The 19,559-nt window shown below is 46.2% G+C and overlaps 1 protein-coding gene across 1 annotated transcript in view; it reads left to right on the top strand.

The window, feature by feature from the left end:
- TRRAP (transformation/transcription domain associated protein) overlaps window positions 1-19,559 on the top strand; it is a 190,027-nt gene that overhangs the window by 49,918 nt on the left and 120,550 nt on the right. The window contains 7 exon segments of the mRNA XM_072982772.2: window positions 518-614; window positions 3,137-3,258; window positions 5,227-5,397; window positions 7,799-7,867; window positions 13,570-13,590; window positions 15,601-15,720; window positions 18,880-18,999. Of these exon segments, the coding sequence (XP_072838873.2) occupies window positions 518-614; window positions 3,137-3,258; window positions 5,227-5,397; window positions 7,799-7,867; window positions 13,570-13,590; window positions 15,601-15,720; window positions 18,880-18,999 (720 nt within the window).

Here is a 19,559-nt window from a genome sequence, read left to right as displayed (position 1 = left end):
TTCCTTAAAGGGTTTTCCCCTTGCTCCTATCAAACGTCTTTTATTTTTCTAATAACAGGGTCTCTGTAAGATGAAACAGAATTCTTGTTTTTTTAATGTGACCGGCTAGGAATTTGGGATGATCCCTGTTAAGGGCGGCATGGGGTCCATTTGATAGGAGAGTCCGTTGGGAAACGGGGGTTGGATGATGCAGATGAGCTGGCTTTCGTAATTGTTCATAATTTGTCTCTATGTATCTCTAAATCAACGCGAACTGCCCGAAGTAATTACAGGGCAGGCGGTAATAACGTACTTGCACGGAAACAAATGGACAGTGATTGGGGAGCCTTTTGAAATGCAACACTGAATATTTTGAGATACGTTCTGCTTCGGAGTGTCTTATGATGATAATTGGCAAAGCAATTTTGAAGTCAGAGTTAGTCTCGGGACTCGGAGAAATTTGCCCCCCCAGGCGGTAACAGGACCAGCCCCTCTGAAAATGGTTAGAGGGCTAAACCCTTTGGTTCTTTATTTCTAGCTGTTGAATTTGTGCGAGGCGGAAGACAGTGCCTTGATGAAATTGCCATGCTATAAGAGCCTTCCCTCCCTGGTTCCTCTTCGAATCGCAGCATTGAGTAAGTCCAAACCACTTTAAATATAGTTGCAATATGTTCAGGTAGCAGATGTTGAAAGATGGTGTTTTTTTTTTAAGGGGGGGTTGATACGTGGAACCCCATCGGCTGCTCTGTTGTCTTCTGGAACATCTGGCTGAGCAGGGTCGGAATGATGTCAACGGTCATTAGAGAGGGCCACAAACCAGCGATTCATGCTGATTGGGCAGAGGGCCAAAAGGTTTGCCCGCCCCCCCCCTGGGGGTCACCCACCCAGAAGCAGCGTGTTCCAACTTTCCTTCCCCACCTCCTCCGGATGCCGATTCGGAATGGGCGCCTGCCGGAGCAGGCGGGGTGCTGAGCGGTGGAATGCTTAACCTGTCCAGCCGTCTGCTGAACCAGCACCAATCACCAAACCGAGGGTTCATGCCCATCTCTAATAAGCAGAACTTCTAATCTGACAACCCCCCCGGAAGCGAAGACTCTGGTCACCTGGACTTCCCCAGATGGCCATGCCCTCTTCTCCATGACACATGGTTGGGGGCTTCCGCCTTTCTTAGACCCTGCTTCAAAGAGAAAAAGAAAAAAAGTCTCTCCTAAAATTTATTTGCTGGCAGCAAGAGCTTGAGCTAAGTTAATATGGTGCGCTGTGTTCCCTGTTCTGGACATGATGATTCAAGGGTTACTTTATGTACAAAGCCCATGGGCTGCTGTCTTTGTCTTCTGGAGCAGCTAGCTAAGCAGTGACTGAATTACATGAATATAGATATGGATAGAGATATAGAGATATGTGGATTTGGAGATATATGGAGACACGGATATGGACATGGATAGCTGGCTAGGTAGCTCAGTGGTTTAGATCTCTGGGTACGGAGCCAGAGGCTGGGAGTTCGATTCCCCCACTGCGCCTCTTGTGAGAAGAGCCAGCCTGTGAGCGCTTGAGCAAGCTGCACAAGAAGAAAGGAATGGGACACCACTTCCAAGTATGCCCTTAAAAAAAGGTTGAATAGGTCAGAATTGACTTGACGGCACATGATCCTGATGATTATTATGCATGATTTCTTGATCTTGTCCCGCGGTGGTTCTCCTCTGACTAGCAGGCCTTTGCAAGAGGTCCTTGCCCTCAAGGGTTTCAGCCAATGATACTGACTGATGGGAGCATTGATGCCACATCAAAGGAACTACTTCACATCCTTTGCAGAGTTAGACCCTGGAGTTCATTACCATGGGATGCAACGGTGGGCTGGCTGCCAACCTGGATGGCTTCAAACTGGAATTAGACCAACGTCTTGAGGATGCGGTTGGTGATGGTTTCAACCATGGCGGTTGTGAAGTACTTTGGTAACTGGGTAGATAATTCAGTGCGTTGGAGTATCTGGTGGTGGAGCTAAAAATCGAAGAGATCAACTCCCTGCTGTACCTCTTGATAGAAGAGCAGGCTGTGTGCCCTTGGGAGAGCTATGCAGTCCTAGAGCAACCCCAGAAGATAAGGCCAGAATGAACCTTTTGGCACAGTGATTAAACTGCAGTCCTGCAGTCTAGCCTCTGCTCATGGCCAGAGTTTGATCCCAGCAGGTTCAGGTAGACAGCTCAAGGTTCACTCAGCCTTCCATCCTTCTGAGGTCAGTAAAATGAGCGGAGGGGCAGAGTGGTCCTTGTTGTAACCCTCCCAGAGAGTTCTCCAAGCACTATGGGGTGCTGTATAGGTTGGGTATAGGTTGTATAGGCTCTTGAGAGTCCCCTGGACTGCAAGGAGAACAAACCCATCCACTCTGAAGGAAATCAATCCTGAGTGCTCTCTGGAACGACAGATCCTGAAGCTGAGGCTCCAATACTTTGGCCATCTGATGAGTAGAGAGGACTCCCTTGAAAAAACCCTGATGTTGGGAAAGTGTGAAAGCAAGAGGAGAAGGGGATGCCAGAGGACGAGATGGCTGGACAGTGTCATCGAAGCGACCAACATGACTTTGACACCAAACTCCGGGAGGCAGTGGAAGACAGGAGGGCCTGGCGTGTTCTGGTCCATGGGGTTAGGAAGTGTAGGACATGACTAAACGACTAAACAACAACAGTAGGTTGAAACAGGTAGGTAGGTAGGTAGGTAGGAGACCGATCAGCTGGTGAACACTTCTGAGTACTTTATGCCTAGAGTATCCTGGAAGAAGTCACCCTAATTCTTGACAGTACCTAATCATTATTTATTATTAGCAGAAATGGTCCGTAACTTTTAAATCTGGATCCACCTCAAGGTCCTTCCCCCCCCTTTTCAGAATGTTTTCTTTTTCTCTTCAGGCACAGCAGCGGTCCAGAATTCTAAATGTTCTTTGGACCCGGACTGCTCATAAAAGTGCTAAATTATATTTTTTTCCTTTCCTCCTTTCTTTCCCCTTCTCCCGCGGCTGCCTGTTGCTGCTGGCCAAGCCTGTGACGCTTTTTGGAAGAAATCAAAGGCGCTGTCGCCTGGAAAGGAAAACAAAGCCTCCTTTCTCGCTCCGCTTTGGATTCCCAGTTAATAAGGAAGCCTAATTTCCCTTTGATTTTTGCAGATGCCTTAGCTGCTTGCAATTACTTGCCACAGTCCAGGGAGAAAATCATTGCCGCGCTTTTCAAAGCACTTAACTCAACAAACAATGAACTGCAGGAGGCCGGAGAGGCTTGCATGAGAAAGGTTGGTAGCGCTGATTGAAACAACGCTCCTTTGTATTGACTGTTTCTTTCTTTTTTTTTTTCTGGGCCACCGAAGGAACAAGGGAACTCAGTTGCTATTGGAATTAATGGCTGCTCTGTCGAGATCCACGTTTGCACGGTGCAGGTTTAATGGGCCCGTGTTTTGGAAGGGAGAGAGGGCTGACGTATTCATGGCACCAACTTTCCCACTGTCTCACAAACACGTCCCTCCACCTAAGAAGCTGGGAGCAATTTTCCCCCCTAAGGTGCTTTGGCGATGGCGTGCTGTTACTGGTCCCGTAATCTGAAGGAGTGGGCTGTTGATCTTGAAGTTGTAAAGGCACGTGAATGTGTGTCTAATGACAGTCCCGAAACTGCTGAGGTGGACGGTTGATGGCTGCCTTTAGTTGTTATGCAGCTCAGAATGAAAGGGAGAGTTTTAAAAGGCATTGGGACAGACAATAGGTACGGGGTTCATTTTGGAGAGGGGACGTAGTGGCGCTGCGGGTTAAACCGCAGAAGCCTCTGGGCTGCAAGGTCAGAAGTCAAGCCATCATGAGATCGAATCCATGCGACGGAGTGAGCTCCCGTCGCTTTGTTCCGGCTCCTGACAACCTAGCAGTTTGAAAGTATGTAAAAATGTGAGTAGATAAATAGGGACTGCCTCGGTGGGAAGGTAACAACGCTCTGTGTCTAGTCGCGCTGGCCACGTGACCACGGAAACTGTCTACGGACAAACGCTGGCTCTATGGGTTGGAGACGGGGATGAGCACCGCGTGCTAGAGTTGGGCACGACTGGACTAAAAATATCAAGGCAAACTTTTACCTTTACCTCATTTTGGAGATGAGTGTAGGTCCCCCCCCCCGGTAATGAAGCTGAAGACTTCTTAAAGTATTTGGAAAAAATATATTAATTTTCCAAACTCCTGGTGATAGGATTTGGGCATCTAAAAAAAGCTTACGGTAAGGAGTCGACACAACGTCTTTGCTGTCGGAGGCGGGACGGAGAGTCTCCCTGCTCAGCGGATGAGCCCTCCAGGCTGCAGAGTGTTGGCAGGGGGAGGGTTTGTGCCCTTGGATCCATTGGTTTCATGGCTGATCCCTACCTCCTGCAGTTGGGCCCTTGAACCCACTCAGCAGTTTTCTCTATAGTTGCAGCTTCTAAGGGAAGAGAGCTGCTTTCCTCGAGGGAGGTGCTCGTTCTTACTGTTTCCTTCTCGGGGAAACCCCTGGTAGAAGTGTCTGGGACCCTCTGCTCCCATAAATGCTGAGCAGCAGCATTCCCAGTTGGGAGGAACGCTAGGAAGCCCAGTCCAAAACATCTGGAGGGCACCAGGCGAGGAAAGTTGGCTCTTAGGATATATTGGTTTAGGATATCGCTGTCTGGATAGCTCAGTGGTTTTTGGTCTCTTCCTGCAGAGCCAGAGGTTGGGAGTTCGATTCCCCCACTGTGGGTCCTGCGAGTAGAGCCAGCCTGGGTGGCCTTGGGCAAGCTGCACAGTCCCAAGGTTGCCCCCTAGAGGAAGGGAAGGGTAAACCACTCCTGAGTATCCTCTACCTGGAAAACCCTGAAAAGGGTCGTCCTAAGTCAGAATTGCCCTGATGGCAGATGATGATGATTTTCTAAAATGAGCACTTTAAGCAACCCAGGTCTTCTTTATTTTCGCTTGTTTTACTCAGGTTGGTGGCAAATTGCAGTACAGGATGTGCAGATTTCCTCTACTGCTTAGAAAAGCCGTTTATGAGAAGCTGCAATGGTGCAGAGTTTGGAAAAAGTTGCATTTTGAGGAATTAAAGCTCTTACTGTTCTCCAAAAAGAAAGGGGGGGGGAAACTTGCACAAACTTGGCCCTTAGGGTCGGCGGGGTCATGCTGCGTGGTTCATTGAGTGTGCAGCCCTAAAGCACAGCTAGGATAAAGTCGTGAATACAGAGACTTCTCACGTCAGTGCCTGCTTTGTTTCCTTGCAGTTTTTGGAAGGGGCTACGATCGAGGTTGACCAGATCCACACGCACATGAGGCCTTTGCTCATGATGCTGGGGGACTACCGAAGTCTGACCCTCAATGTGGTGAACCGCCTCACCTCCGTGACGAGGCTCTTCCCGAACTCCTTTAACGATAAGTTTTGCGATCAGATGATGGTAAGAATCTCGAAACGGGGTGTTTTGGACCGAAAGCCGCACAGCTGTCGAACAGATCTGGCTTTGCCTTCCTTGACGGCGAGCGAACTCCAGCTTGGAGGGTGCCTCTTTTCCTTTTACGAGAAGGAATCACAGATGGGTTGGACTGTTTCGATAAACGTTTACAGCTCTGGAAAGTGGGGTTTGCATCGGCCTCTGTTCTTGTTTCTGCAGGCAAGGAGCTGTTCAAGAATGGGGGCTTGCAATAGGTCCCACTGCTCTGCTCCCCATAAGAAAGGAGAAGTCTGCAAGTGCAGTCTTGGCTCTTGACATTATAGAAGAGGGACGGGCGATCTCTCTAGTTGATGCACGGTCCCATTCCTTGACCTCAGAGAGTCCAACCACCACTTTCTCCCATAACCTCCCCTCCCCATTTTTTTCCATAGAAAAATAAGTGGTTTCTAAGGAAAAAGTTATCTTGGTGCCTTCTAGTGGCCATTTTTAAAAAATTTTTAATTTTTGAGCGGTGTGTGCGAGAAGGTTCCAGGGTGCCCCGTGCATCCAGAGGACATGCACAAAACATATTTGTGTGAATGTGGTGGTGGGGGGCTCCTGGAGGCCCCAAAGGTGGTGGCTGTTGCATTTGGGCTCAGAGAACCATATATAGCCTGCAGGCTTCATTTCCCCCCCAGCCCTATTGTAGAACCAGTGGCTTTTCCTTGGCCATTCCTCTACTGTAGTCCAGGACAGTTTCTCCTACTTCAGCTTCTGCTTATCTCCCCCCTCTCTGTGTTTATATTTTCTCTCTGCCAATTCCTGCTAACAGGCATTACAGACACCATTAGTTATTATTTAGCAGCCTATTGTCTCTCCACCAATCCTCAGTTCCCTTCCTATCACAGTTTGAATTCTAACACAAGCAAATCCCATTACTCGGTGGGCTGTTCCCCGACAGACAGAGGATGGAAGCCTACTTTTGTTTTTTGTTTTTTTGTGGTCTGCAGAGAAGGGGGTGTCCAGACCAGGGGTCTGTAGCCTGGGCTGGACTGGGCTGCAGAGAAAGATCTCCCACTTACCCTGCACAGCCCCTTTGTGCATGTGTGTGAGTACGCACGTGCCCCCCACGAGCATCCCCTGCCCCTTTGTGCATGCATGCGAGTGCCCGCATGCCCACATGAGTGCCCCTTCGTGCATGTGCCCCACCTTACCCCAACCGCTGGTCCAGATAACCGAGGCGGTAGATACTTAAAACCTTGATCATGTCGCCCTACAGTTTTCCAATAAGTTGGATTCCAGCCATTCAGTCTAGCTCAGTGACGGTCACACGAGTTAGGCTTCAATTTTGGTGGCGGGAAGCGATGGTTGCAGAGTTTCGAATTCCTTGTTAGAATTCCTTTGCTATGCAGTACAAGTGAAGAGACTCACGGAGGATAATAGCTACACATTCCCCAGATATCCCACCCCTTTTTTTTTTCATTACTTGGCACTTAAGTTCTCAATAACTCACTCTATGACATTTGTAGGAGAACGACTAAAAATGCTTCATTACTTACAGTTGTGAACAGATAGACAGCAAACCCACAACTGCCTTTCACACACGAAAGAGAAGGGACGAGAACACTCAGCAGAGAGGCGGGGCTCTCATTTCAGAGGTGGGAAGGAATGATTGGTTAGTGCTGGATAGATTGACAGTCATCCCAGCCACACCTACTAAAAGGCAGCATGCGAGGTTGTAAAAACTAACTTCAGTAGAAATTAGCTTCCTCTCTGGCTCAAAATGTTTCCTTGAAGTTGTCAATCGGGATGTGGTGGGTTACAGGCCAAGAAGGGATATTGATACAACCTTGTTTTTTTATGGTATATCTGTCCCATGAGAAAAAAAAAAACATGATTGCAGAGAGAATGGTGGTCCTGGTGAGCTTAGCGTGTAGTGATTTGGAGAAGTCACTTGGTCTGAAACTACGATAGGAACATTTATTAGAATATGTTCTACATTCAGGCGTACATGCAAATTTCTTACAGATTAAGACAAGGGTAGAGGACCTTCTTAGCGGCTGTTATTTGGACAAAGATTCAAAACTCCATGACATCTGAGGACATGGGCTGAAGTCCATGAATGAAATATGTCAAATAAAACACATCAGCCCTTAAGGTATCACAAGACAATTTGGCATAAAACCTTTTTTGGATACAAGCCATCAGCACCCTCAAAAAAACAAACAAACAAAAAACCAATCCTGCCTCCTCAAGTAAGAAAGACCAAAATGACTAAATTTAAACCCAGAATGACTAAGATATCACCATGGTCTTAAATACTGTTGTCAATAATTATTGTCAGTAATTGCACGGACCATGCCCGCTTTCTTGGCTAGCAGACGTCGGAAGATGGTAGGAAGTAACTCAGTCTTGGATTTCCTTGCAGCAACACCTGCGCAAATGGATGGAGGTGGTCGTCATAACCCACAAAGGAGGGCAGAGGAGCGATGGAAACGTAAGTCGACTGGTCGCCTTCTGCGGCATGAGATGCCCAGGTCAACTCAGTAAAATGTCAGAGGAAAGGGACCGTTAACAGCTTGCTTTGATTCTGATCTACTTAATGACAGCTGTTTGTAAGAGTGTGTTTATGACATGCAGGTTGAAATCCTGTTGTGCAGCACCATACACCCAGTGGTGAATATATTGTGAGCCGGGGCGGATCGAGATGGGCACGAACTGATTCGGCAGTTCGTGCTGGTTTTTCCTTTGGAGGAACAGGTGTTCCGAGCTTTCCAGCCCCGCCTCCTTCACTCAGAGGCCGCATCCCGGCTTTCCTGCCCCACCTCCTCTGGACACTGCCTCAGAGCACCCACTGGGGGAGGCAGTGCTGGGAAGTGCCGAACGCCCATTCATCTGAAGGACGAACCGACGAATCGACAGCTTATGCCCACCTCTAGGGACAAAATAAAAAATATTTGTGGGAGATTTCTGGGTGTAGCAACTTCATGAGATTACGTATGAGTTACTTGCATCCTACACTCACTTTTCATCCTTTTTAGCTTGCTGCTAATGATGACATAATCTCCGTTGGGCATGGGGAGTTGCGCAATAGGATTTCAGCTGCCATTTACTAAAGAAACACTTTTGGTCAACGGCCCTAAGACTTGATATTGGTGGCTGGTGTTTTCTTGTCACCCACCCTGTGATACTGGTGTCATGTCCTTGAAGGACATAAGGAGGCCACTCAAGGGTGTGTATTTTGTCAGGTGGATTGAACTCTGGAAGTCTTCATTATGAAAACTCTGTTGGCTAGACTGCTATTGATTTCACTGGCAATTAGTCTTAGCGGGTTGAATTAAACTAGAATCACAAATACTGTCATTAACAGTAATCTATATTTAAAAAGAACACTGTGACCTAATAGAGAGTCCGTGCCCAACCTGACAAATTATACATCGTGGAAGCTCCTCCATCTTTATTTTTTTGATTGCTATATTTAATACCTATGACTGTTTGAATAGATGGCTTATATAAAAGCAACACTAAGCCCTAGGACTTAGTTTATGAAAGCAACTTGGGGGGGGGACTCTTTATATAGAGTTCTACTGGCTGATTTATGTCAGACTTTCATTCCAGACTGGTATGGGATATATTGCTACCGTACGTTTATGCATAATAATAATAATAATAATAATAATAATAATAATAATAATAATAATAATAATAATAATAATAATAATAATAATAATAATAATAATAATAATAATAATAATAATAATAATAATAATAAATAGTAGTAGTAAGTAGTAGTAGTAGTAGTAGTAATGGTTAGCATTAGCATCTTCTCTGCAGTTTTCTTTTGGTGAGCATCCAGCTTCTTGCAACTAAAGGTTTTCAGGCGTAATTAACCTCTTATTTTGGGCTTTACCCAGGAAATGGGAGCTTAAGTTTGGGGCTTGTTTTTCCCCATTGGCCAACTAGGTGGTGAAAAAAAGATGAATAGTGCGCTCAAGTATCTGACTTTTTAAGCTATACAGTGATGCCTCACAAGACAAATGCCTCGTGGGATGAAAAACCCACAAGATGAATGTTTTTTGTGATCACTCAAGATGGCTTCTTCTGTGGCCGTGCTTCGCAAGACAAATGTCTTTTGCAAGACTGATGCCTCGCAAGACAAATGAATTATTTTCATCTTGCGAGGTTTCCATAGGAATACGTTGCAATGCATTCCTATGGGAAACCGCTTTTCGCAAGACGAAAATTTCGCAAGACAGCACTACTTGCGGAACAAGTTACTTTTGTCTTGCGAGGCGCCACTGTACATCCTCCAGACCTGGAGTTTCATTTCATTCTCTCTTGAAAATGGCGAGGTAGTGCTTATTATTTGCAAGGTTAGCCTATTATGATCTAATTGTTTGGGTCATAGGGACGGGGTGGTGATGGTGGGTCAATACCTTCTGTGATATTCAAGTTGTTTTCTAGTGGCTGTAAAGGACCATTGCAGATCGTGAATGAGACCCAATGATGCACTTTATTATTGAGATTCACCCGTTTTAGCTGGACCAGTATGATCCTTTGCTGTGAAAGCCCATCATTTGATCCCAACCAGTGTCCATGAACGGCATAAACACTAGTTTGATAGTGATTTTTCCGCACTGCGTCAAGAAAGATATAACCTGGAAATGATCACCGATAGTAATCCAATCTGGCTTAGTTCTGTGGGCTGTGTTGTTTTCTCTCTCGGCAGTACATGATCATAAAAGGAAAACTCTACTAGATGTTAACTGTAGATTCATGGGGTGATTATAATTCACCGCTAGGCATAACAACAAGGCTGGCAGACAGCAGTCTTAACTTCTTGGGAAGTAGCTTTGAGCAGTGGTTCGCAACCTTGGGTAATCCAGGTGTTCTTGGACTACAATTCCCAGAAGCCTTCATCACCATCTGTGGTGGCCATGGCTTCTGGCAGTTGTAGTCGAAGAACATCTGAGTTACCCAAGTTTGGGAACCACTGTGTTAGAGCTTTCTTGGAAGGTACCGTATTTTTCGTACCATAAGACACACTTTTCCCCCACAAAACAGGGGGGGTGGAAAGTCTGTGCGTCTTATGGAGCGAAGAAAACATTATATTTTCCTTTTTCTTCTCCTAAAAAATTGGTGCGTCTTATGGAGCGAAAAATACGGTATATTTTGTCTTAAAGGGGCCAGGAGCCAAAGCAAATTTCTCATTTGGCCAGAATAGCTATTGAAAACTACTGCATTTGTCAGGGTTAACAGTAACACTTTGGATTAAAGCTAGGAAAGTTCTTGGATCACAGTTGCAGGAGAGTTGAGTAGCAGCCATGGCCAACATCCGCCTTTTTCAGATGAGGTGACTCTTATTTATGTCTCCCTGCTGTCTTCTGATCTTCCTCTTCCTTTGTATGTAGAATAGGTTCTCATGTATTAGAGACTGGCAACTTCTGATTTTGTTGGGCTGTTGAATCTGCCCCAGGTTTTAACCTGAACATGAGAAGAACTATCTGAAGCATTGGACGTGTTTCAGATCCTTTGAAGCTCAGACTAAAACCTGGAGCAGATTCACCGCCCCTGCGGAATTGGAGTCACCAGCCTCCAAAGCCAACGGGATGACCTTCCTTTGCCCTTGGGGAGGTGTGGTTTTCTTCCCTTCCAAGGTAATGCACAGTGCAGCTTTGAGTCGGGATATCCCCTAGGAGTCCTTTGTAACCCTTAACATTCCAAGGAAGACCGTCCTGTTCTAGAGCAAGGGGACATGTCGCCTGCCCGCATGAACATGTTAAGGCCGATATTCACTGGTGATCTTTGGTATCCTGTGCCAGCAGAATTGGGATTTCCTTTTCTTCCCACTGCAACCATGCGTGGCCCCCAAAACTGCTCCCGGGGGGTTCCAAGATCTCCAGAAGAGGTTTTTCGGATACATGGGGAGGACGAAGACTGGAAGAATATGGAGAGATTAGCAGTTCAAGTGGAAGCAACAGAACTCGATTGTTGGGTGGCCTGAGTTTCACTTTTAGCACTCCTTCCCCACTGCACTCTTTTGCATACTAGGACTCATTAGTCGTCTTCCCTACCCGTTGGGAGAAAACACGTTTCTTTGCTTTTATATCTGCAGGCCTGCAAAAGCTTGCATTCCACATCCTAATTAAGCTGTGCTTTGTGGCTTAAAAACTGAGGCTGATGCATAAAGCGTTACTAAGGAGATGCTCACAGGACACCAGTAGGCAAACATCACGTGAGGTCCATCCAGAGAAACGCCTTCCGTTAATCCAAAAATGTTCGACAGCAAAATTGCTCTACTCCATCTCCTGCCTTTTTTCTCATTAAAGTAAAAGTGCTGTACCTGACGTTTAACCCCTCCAGCTATCGCCTCTGCAACCCTGTGAGAGAAATCCAGCTGAAAAATACCAATTGACCACAGTTTCCCAATGTACTTCATGGCGCAGGGTTGGAAAAGTTACTTTTTTTTGGATGAAAATTCCCAGAATTCTGTAGCCAGCATAGCCACTCCTTCCGTCATCCCCAAAATGAATTTTCTGAACTCTGGAACTTGAAAGGCCTGGAGCAATGCACTCTAAACTCTTTTGGCCTAACACATATTTTGTGGCTGATACTTTAACTTATTGGTTGATTGCTTAAAACCATAGGTCATCGCAATGTATCAATGACATCATATAAATCTTTCACATATTTTGTTAAAGCGTCCCTTCTCTTTGGGCAGATTGATAAACCAGTCCATATTTTGTTTTTAAAGAAGACTACACTTCCATCCTCTAGCCCAGTGGTCCCCAACCTTGGGCCTCCAGATGTTCTTGGACTACAACTCCCAGAAGCCTTCACCACCACCTCTGCTGGCCAGGATTTCTGGGAGTTGAAGTCCAAGAACATCTAGAGGCCCAAGTTTGGAGACCACTGCTCTAGCCCACTGGTTCTTAACCTTTGAGATGTTTTGGACTGCAACTCCCAGAAGCCTTCACTATTAGCTCTGCTGGCTGGGGTTTCTGGGAGTTGCAGTTCAAAAACACCTGAGTAACAAAGGTTAAGAACCACTGCTCTAGCCATTCATGTGCATCTAATGACTTGGTCTGATTTTTATCCAGCTGGTGGTAAAAAACACATACAGTGGTGCCCCGCATAACGAGTGCTTCGTTTAACGACGAATCCGTATAGCGATTATTTTTTTGCGATCGTTTTTGTGATCGCATTGCGATGTTTTAAATGGTAAAACATCAATTTGCGATGATTGGTAAGCTGTTTCGCTTACCGATGTTCACATAGCGATGTTTTTAGAACAGCTGACTGGCGGTTCCAAAATGGCCACCGGGTTAAAAAAATGGCCGCCCGCTGTGTTTTCATGCCCATTCCTCGCTTACCGGGCAGCGAAAATGGCGGCCGTATGGAGGATCTTTGCATAACGGTGAATTTTTTGCCCATAGGAATGCACACATTAAACGTGTTTTAATGCATTCCTATTGGCTTTTTTGTTCCGCATAGCAACGAATCCGTATAGTGACGATTTTTGCAGAATGGATTATCGTCACTATGCGGGGCACCACTGTATTGTGCCTGTTGTCTCCTCACTGGTAATATCGCTCCCTCTTCAAATGTCAGCATTCTGTTTTAGCTCAGAAGGTTTATAGTGATGTTCCTGAAACCTTTCACCGGGAGATGGGTGGATCTGGTGATCGTCGGCTTGATTGGTTCAGTTCTTCCTCCGTCAAGCCTTCAAAAGGATTTTCTGTTGTTGTCCCCATTTCCATGGCCTCTTATCTGTCTCCTAAGATAATACCGAAATCTGCTTTCATTGTCTTAATGAATCCTAGTATTCTTTTGCCCCTTTGTTGTGTACAGGTTGTCTCTCTCCTCCTCCTCCTCTTCCTCCTCCTCCTTTTATATGGGAACTTGTATATGTTCAGTGTGTATACAAATAGCAAGGAAACAAAAAAAGAGATGTTTTTCCTCCCCATTCCTTAGGAGAGCATTTTCGAGTGCGGGAGACGTTCCTTGTCTCCGTTCTATCAGTTTGAGGTGAGAAACCAAACCTACTAGAAGCCAGTTTCGGACTGCAAACCTGAAGCACGGCATGTGTGTGTGTACACACAGACACAGACACACACATACTTTGCATTTGTGTCTTCTTTTTTGTTTGTTATTCTTGTTCACGCTGTGATTTTTCGTTTTGCTTTTCTTTCGGTTCAGCCTGCCATGGAAGGGGTAGAGGTGAGAATTTCTTTCCAGTGGAGGCACCCAAGAAGTTGTTCTTTCTTTCTTTCTTTCTTTTTTTCCTTTCTGTCTTTCCTGGTGTTTTTTTTTTTTTTTTTTTTTTTTTTTTTTGCTATGGTTTGTTCCGAGTTGTATTTGTTCCGTCCCGGGCAAACTGCATTGTGCCTTTGAGTGCAGTGCTGTGACTTGTCCTATGTTGTTGTTTTTTCTTCTTCCCCCTTATTCTTTTTGTCTGTGGCGGAGTGGTATGAGTAACCTTTTACTGTGACCCGTGGAAGGACTTTTACAGCATGTTCTTTTTTGTTTTCTGTTTTGTTGGGAAATTTGGGGTGCGGCGCTGTCGCCTCTCGATGTTTTGAAGTGAAATGCTTTGAGGAGCTCATGCCAAAAGGAACAGGCTTAAAAAGCAACGTTAGAGGTGATAGGTCTCTTCCGTAAAACTAATTTTCGAGGGCAGTTGGAAAACGTTCCCATAAAGAGTTTGCTTCCGGAAATGCAACTACCGTATGGAAACTACTCTGCAGGGTTCATGCATGCACACATCCTTTCCCTTCTTTTTATGGTATTTGACTTCCTTCCAGGAAACTGTCTGTGTGATTAACATAGAAACAGCCATACTCTCTCTACGGCAGTGGTTCCCAACCTTTTTTCTGTACCCCTTGGCAGCCCATTTCCATAAATTGTACCGTTCCTATTAGTAGGGCGGGGCTAAGGGGGAAACGCTCCGCCCCCTCATCTTCAGGCGGCTTCCTCGTTGCTTCCAGCAGCGTGCATGAACACACCAGTGAAGGGGTTAAAATCCGGAAGGAGTTTTGTCCCAGACGGAGAGCTGTTGAGAGGATAGGAGCAGGAGGCAAAAGTTTCCATGTTAATGGCGGAACCAGGAGCAGATGCCGTCCTGAAGCAGAAGCCAATTGGCTGGGCACGCACAGGGTGGGCGGGGAGAGAAGGAAGAAACTTTCAAGGGGTTTCCTCACTGATATAAATACAGTGGTGCCTTGCATAGCGACGTTAATCCGTGCAGCAAAAATCGCTGCTAAGCAATTTCGTCGCTATGCGTTTTTAAAAAGCTCATAGAAACGCATTAAAACCTGTTTAATGCGTTCCTATGGGCTAAAAACTGACCTTAAAGCGAAGATCATACGGCGGCCATTTTCGCTGCCTCTTAAGCGAGGAATCCGTGCAAAAGCACAGCGGGCGGCCATTTTGTTTACCCGGCAGCCATTTTGGAACCACCAATCAGCTGTTAAAAATCATCCCTTTGCTATGATCAGTAAGCGAAACAGGGTACCGATCATCGCAAAGAGAAAAACCCCTTTGGAAACATCGCAAAGCGATCGCAAAAGTGGTCGCAAAATCTTTGTCACTATGCGGTTTCGTCGCTAAATGGAGCGCCCGTTAAGCGAGGCACCACTGTAATGTATGTGACTTTTCTGGTCAATAATCAGGGTTATAAGCTGCCCAGAGTAGACCTTTGATCTAGATGGGCGGGGTGTAAATCTAAATAAATAAATAAATATTTTTGCATACCCCTAAATGTCCTGGTTTGTACCCCTGGGGTCCTACCCCAGGTTGGGAATCACTGCTCTAGGGGAACTGTGAAGAGGGGCAGGAATGTATTTTGAAGTAGCTAGTCCCTAGGGACAGGTGAAACGTAATGCTGGCCCCCGTAAGGCTGAACAGATGTATTCCTGTATCGCTTTTGCACAAGTCAAGTTTTTGACAACCGGTTCCGACTTTGTGAGTCACGCACCTTTTGGTGGCCTCAAGGATTAGACTTCCTGGGTACCTCGATGGCCATTCCCTCTTTTTTTTTTTAAAAGGAAAACTTTAAAAATGCAGCAAAAGAGCCCAGGGGTAAGTAGCTGTGGTTTAATGCCTTACCATGGTTTGACAGCTGTGCCCCCATCCAGAAGAGGGGAGATGGCTCCAGCTAGAATGTGTCGTGTTTGAACACTGACTTAAAAAAAAAAAAGATATTTGCTAATGTTTCCGTTTTACCTGTAGGAAATGAAGATTTGCTCAGCAATTATAAACCTGTTTCATCTGATCCCGGCCGCGCCTCAGACGCTCGTTAAACCCTTGCTGGAAGTTGTCATGAAAACAGAACGGGCTATGTTGATAGAGGTAATAAGGGAACATTTAATTTCCTTAATTGCTTCCATTCTTCCCTTTGTAATATTTGCCTTAATCGTATTTGGCATGGCTCTGAATCCCTTGGGCAGTTCTGTTTGATGGCTCGTATTGTCTTCTGTTTCAAAAATAAGTTTGGGGATAGGTCTCATGGAGTCTAATGAGCTGACAAAAGATTTTAATGTAGATTTAGGGAATCTGCCTTTGGAAGAGGCAGCCACATGTACTGTCCCTTGGGATCAGCTTCAGTAGTCTAGCTGTGGGTCCCCTCCTAAGGGAAGGGGGGATGACCAAGAAATAGGTCTTCTTAGCAGTGGTACCATAGTTGTGGAATGCCCCTTTGGAAAAACTTATCACCTTCATAATTGTTTCAATGCCAGGTAAAGGGCCCTAAGAACGAGCTTTGCAATTATGTGTGTTCTGTGCTGTCAAGTCAGAATGGATTTATAGCGACCCTAATTGGGCTTTCAAAGGCAGAATCTGTTCTTGATCGTCCCGGAGTGCAGGAGACGTAATAATGGGCTCTAGCTACAGGAAGCCAGATTTAGGCTGAATTTATCAGGAAGAAACTTCTGAACTGTTAGAGCGGTACGACAGTAGAACAAATCAACCTGGGAGGTGTAATCTGTCAGAAGTACAGTGGTGCCTCACTTAAATTGCCCCGCATTATGACGAATCCACTTTATGACGATGGTCTAAATGGGGGAATTTCGCTTAGCGACGATTGGTTCCCTGCTTCGGGAACCGATTTTCGCTTTACGAGGATCAAAAACAGCTGATCGTTGGGTTTTCAGAATGGCCGCCGGGTGCTTAAAATGGCTCCCCACTGTGCTTAGGGACGGATTCCTCGCTATACAGGCAGCGAAAATGGCCGCCGTATGGAGGATCTTCACTGGACGGTGAGTTTTTACCCCATTGGAACGCATTGAACGGGTTTCAGTGCGTTTCAATGGGGTTTTTAATTTCTTTTTACGATGTTTTCGCTTAACGGTGATTTTCCCGGAATGGATTATCGTCGTTAAGCGAGGCACCACTGTACTTTGAGTTAGATTCCTGCATTGAGCAGAGGGTTGGACTTGATGGCCTTATAGGCCCCTTACAGCTCAATTATTCTATGATTCTATAAATGAGACGTTTAAGGAGTGGTTTTACCAATTCCACATCCCCAGTTGGTTTCCATGGCCAAGTGGGATTTGAACTCTGTTCTCCAGAGTCTGACTCCATCTATCTATCAACTATGCCACACTGGGATTCCCCTTTTGCAATTAGAAGGTGATAAAATGGCATTTGTCTAGTGACGTTTTCTCTCAAAACTGCCCTGTTTGTGCTTTTAGCCTGCACACAAAGCTCATTTATTTCCCACTGATCGATCATCAATTAGAAGTGAGCGGATTGGCAGCTTGGGGGATTTGTAGGAATTTTGGGCTATGAAAAAAAAATCAGAAACATCCCTTAAGGCTCAAGCTTCTAGTTAGGAAGCTGGTGTCTCATGCAGTCTGACCAAAAATCTTCTTTGTTAATCTTCTCAGGCTTTTGAAGTATGGGCTGGCATTGAGGTCCCTCAATCCGCTCATTTCTGGGGAAAAAAAACCACCAACAATTTTTTTCCCCAGTAAGACAGATTCTGTATTCACAGAATCTCTGGGAAGCTTGCCTTTCTTTCTCCACCCCCCCCCCCAACAAAGTTCACCTCCCTGGCCCCTCTTGTTCATCAATAAATGATTTGTTTTTTAAGCAACTGGAAGTGGACGTTTCAATTTCGGGGGCATGTTGCAGCTTACGGCAAGCTCTAATGAATAATTACGTTCCATTGATTTGACATCCTTCCCAGGATTTTCTAGGCATAAAGTACTTGGAAATGGTTTGCCGTTTCTTCTTTCTGGCAGCGCTGCAGAAACCAGACCGCTTGTCCGAAGGCTGCCGAGGTGCCCAAGGCACATAATCCCCAAAGCAGATCACACCTTTGGGGGATCTCAGCAATCCCATTTTGGGAACCACGGTGGAAATTTGAACCCCAAACCATTGGGAGTTCCAACTCCTTAGCTATACCAGTTGTAGCATACTGGGCCGTGGGGAAGGGTCCTCAGAACTTTCCTGCTCTTGTTTGAAAATGATCTCAAAAACACATGTGAGGGCTGTTTGATTCCCTTCAATAGAATACTTGGATTACAACTCCCACTGGCTATGCTGGCTGTGGAGGATGGGATCTTTAGTCCAGGACCTGGTGGGATCCAGATGGGAGAAAGCTGCTTCATGCATATTTTTTTATTTTCTGGCTTCTGTGCTTTTTTCCCCCCTGCTGGAAGGCAAAAACGAAGCAAATCGACACACACACCCCCAAATTATTGCTCAAGTTTTTGTTTTGATGACACTTGAATTGTCAGCTTGTTTTGCCCCTGTCTGCTCTCTTCTAGAGGATGATGATGTTGAATGGCGTAAGGTACATGTAGGAAATTAAGAAGCAAATAACATAAACTGTCGACATCCTGATTAGAGATGGGCACAAAGTGCCGATTTGTGCCAGTTTGTCCGCTGAACAGACATTCGGCGCTTCCCAGGCCTGCCTCCTCTGGCAGGCGCCCACTCAGAGGCAACACCTGGAGGAGGTACAGCGGGGAAGCAGGGACGCTGCCTCTGAGTGGGCACCCCATAAACTATCTACATCCTGATTAGAGATGGGCACGAACTGCCGATTTGTGCCAGTTCATTTGTCCGCCAAACAGCCATTCGGCGCTTCTCAGGCCTGCCTCCTCTGGCAGGCGCCCACTCAGAGGCAACACCCAGAGGAGGTAGGGCAGGGAAGCCGGGATGCTGCCCCTGAGTGGGCACCCAACGGAGGAGGCAGGCCTGGGGAGCGCCGAACACCTACCTGTTCAGCCACTAAATGGACTGGCACGAACAGCCAAAGCAGCAATTTGTGTCCATCTCTAATCCCGAGCCTTGAAAGAAAGACAGGAACCTGAGATGTACAGAATTTCAAACCCTTCTTCCTTGAAAATGATGTCGACTCAGCCGTGCCGAAGGAGAAGCCCCGAGCCCTGCATTTCTAATCGGTAGGAGTGTTTGTCCCAGGAATACAACCCCAAGCGACTCCCGAGTTTTGCCCACATGCTAAATGAAGCTTATTTTCGTCCTGGTGATTTATTTTCGCAGGCTGGCAGCCCATTCCGAGAGCCGTTAATCAAGTTTCTGACGCGCCATCCATCCCAGACCGTGGAGCTCTTTATGATGGAAGCTACTTTAAATGATCCACAGTGGAGCAGAATGTTCATGGTAACTGGTATTCCATTTATATAGGGAGATCAAGGCCGTCGGCAGGCTGGCGGAGAGGCAGAGACGCAGCTGTTTAGACCCCTTAAGCTTGATCAAGGTGTTTAGTGTGAGAGCCACTGAGGGATACACTCCCGTTTTTCCAGAGCACAAACTCCCCTCTGCCATCCGGCCTTCTTGCAACGTTAATGATTAAGGATTACTTTGACTCTGCCTAACTAGGCTCCCGCCAACCTAGCAGTTCGAAAGCATTTAAATATGCGAGTAGATAAATAGGGACCACCTCGGTGGGAAGGTCACAGCGTTCCGTGTCTAGTCACGCTGGCCACGTGACCATGGAAACTGTCTATGGACAAAACGCTGGCTCTGTGGCTTGGAGAAGGGGATGAGCACCGCGCCCTAGAGTCGGACACGACTGGACTAAATGTCAAGGGCAACCTTTACCTTTACCTAACTATGCTTACTGCTTAGCAAGGATTTCACTTCAAATATGCGGTTTAGTTTGCTTTTTTTCTCATGGTGTTCGAGAAGATGCAAACCAGGGACTTTTTGATCTGTCTGTC

The sequence above is a fragment of the Pogona vitticeps genome, chromosome 13, assembly GCF_051106095.1.
Source record: "Pogona vitticeps strain Pit_001003342236 chromosome 13, PviZW2.1, whole genome shotgun sequence".
NCBI classification, from domain to species: domain Eukaryota; kingdom Metazoa; phylum Chordata; class Lepidosauria; order Squamata; family Agamidae; genus Pogona; species Pogona vitticeps.
Note: the sequence above shows the minus strand (reverse complement) of the source record. Positions and strands in the feature narration are given on the sequence as shown.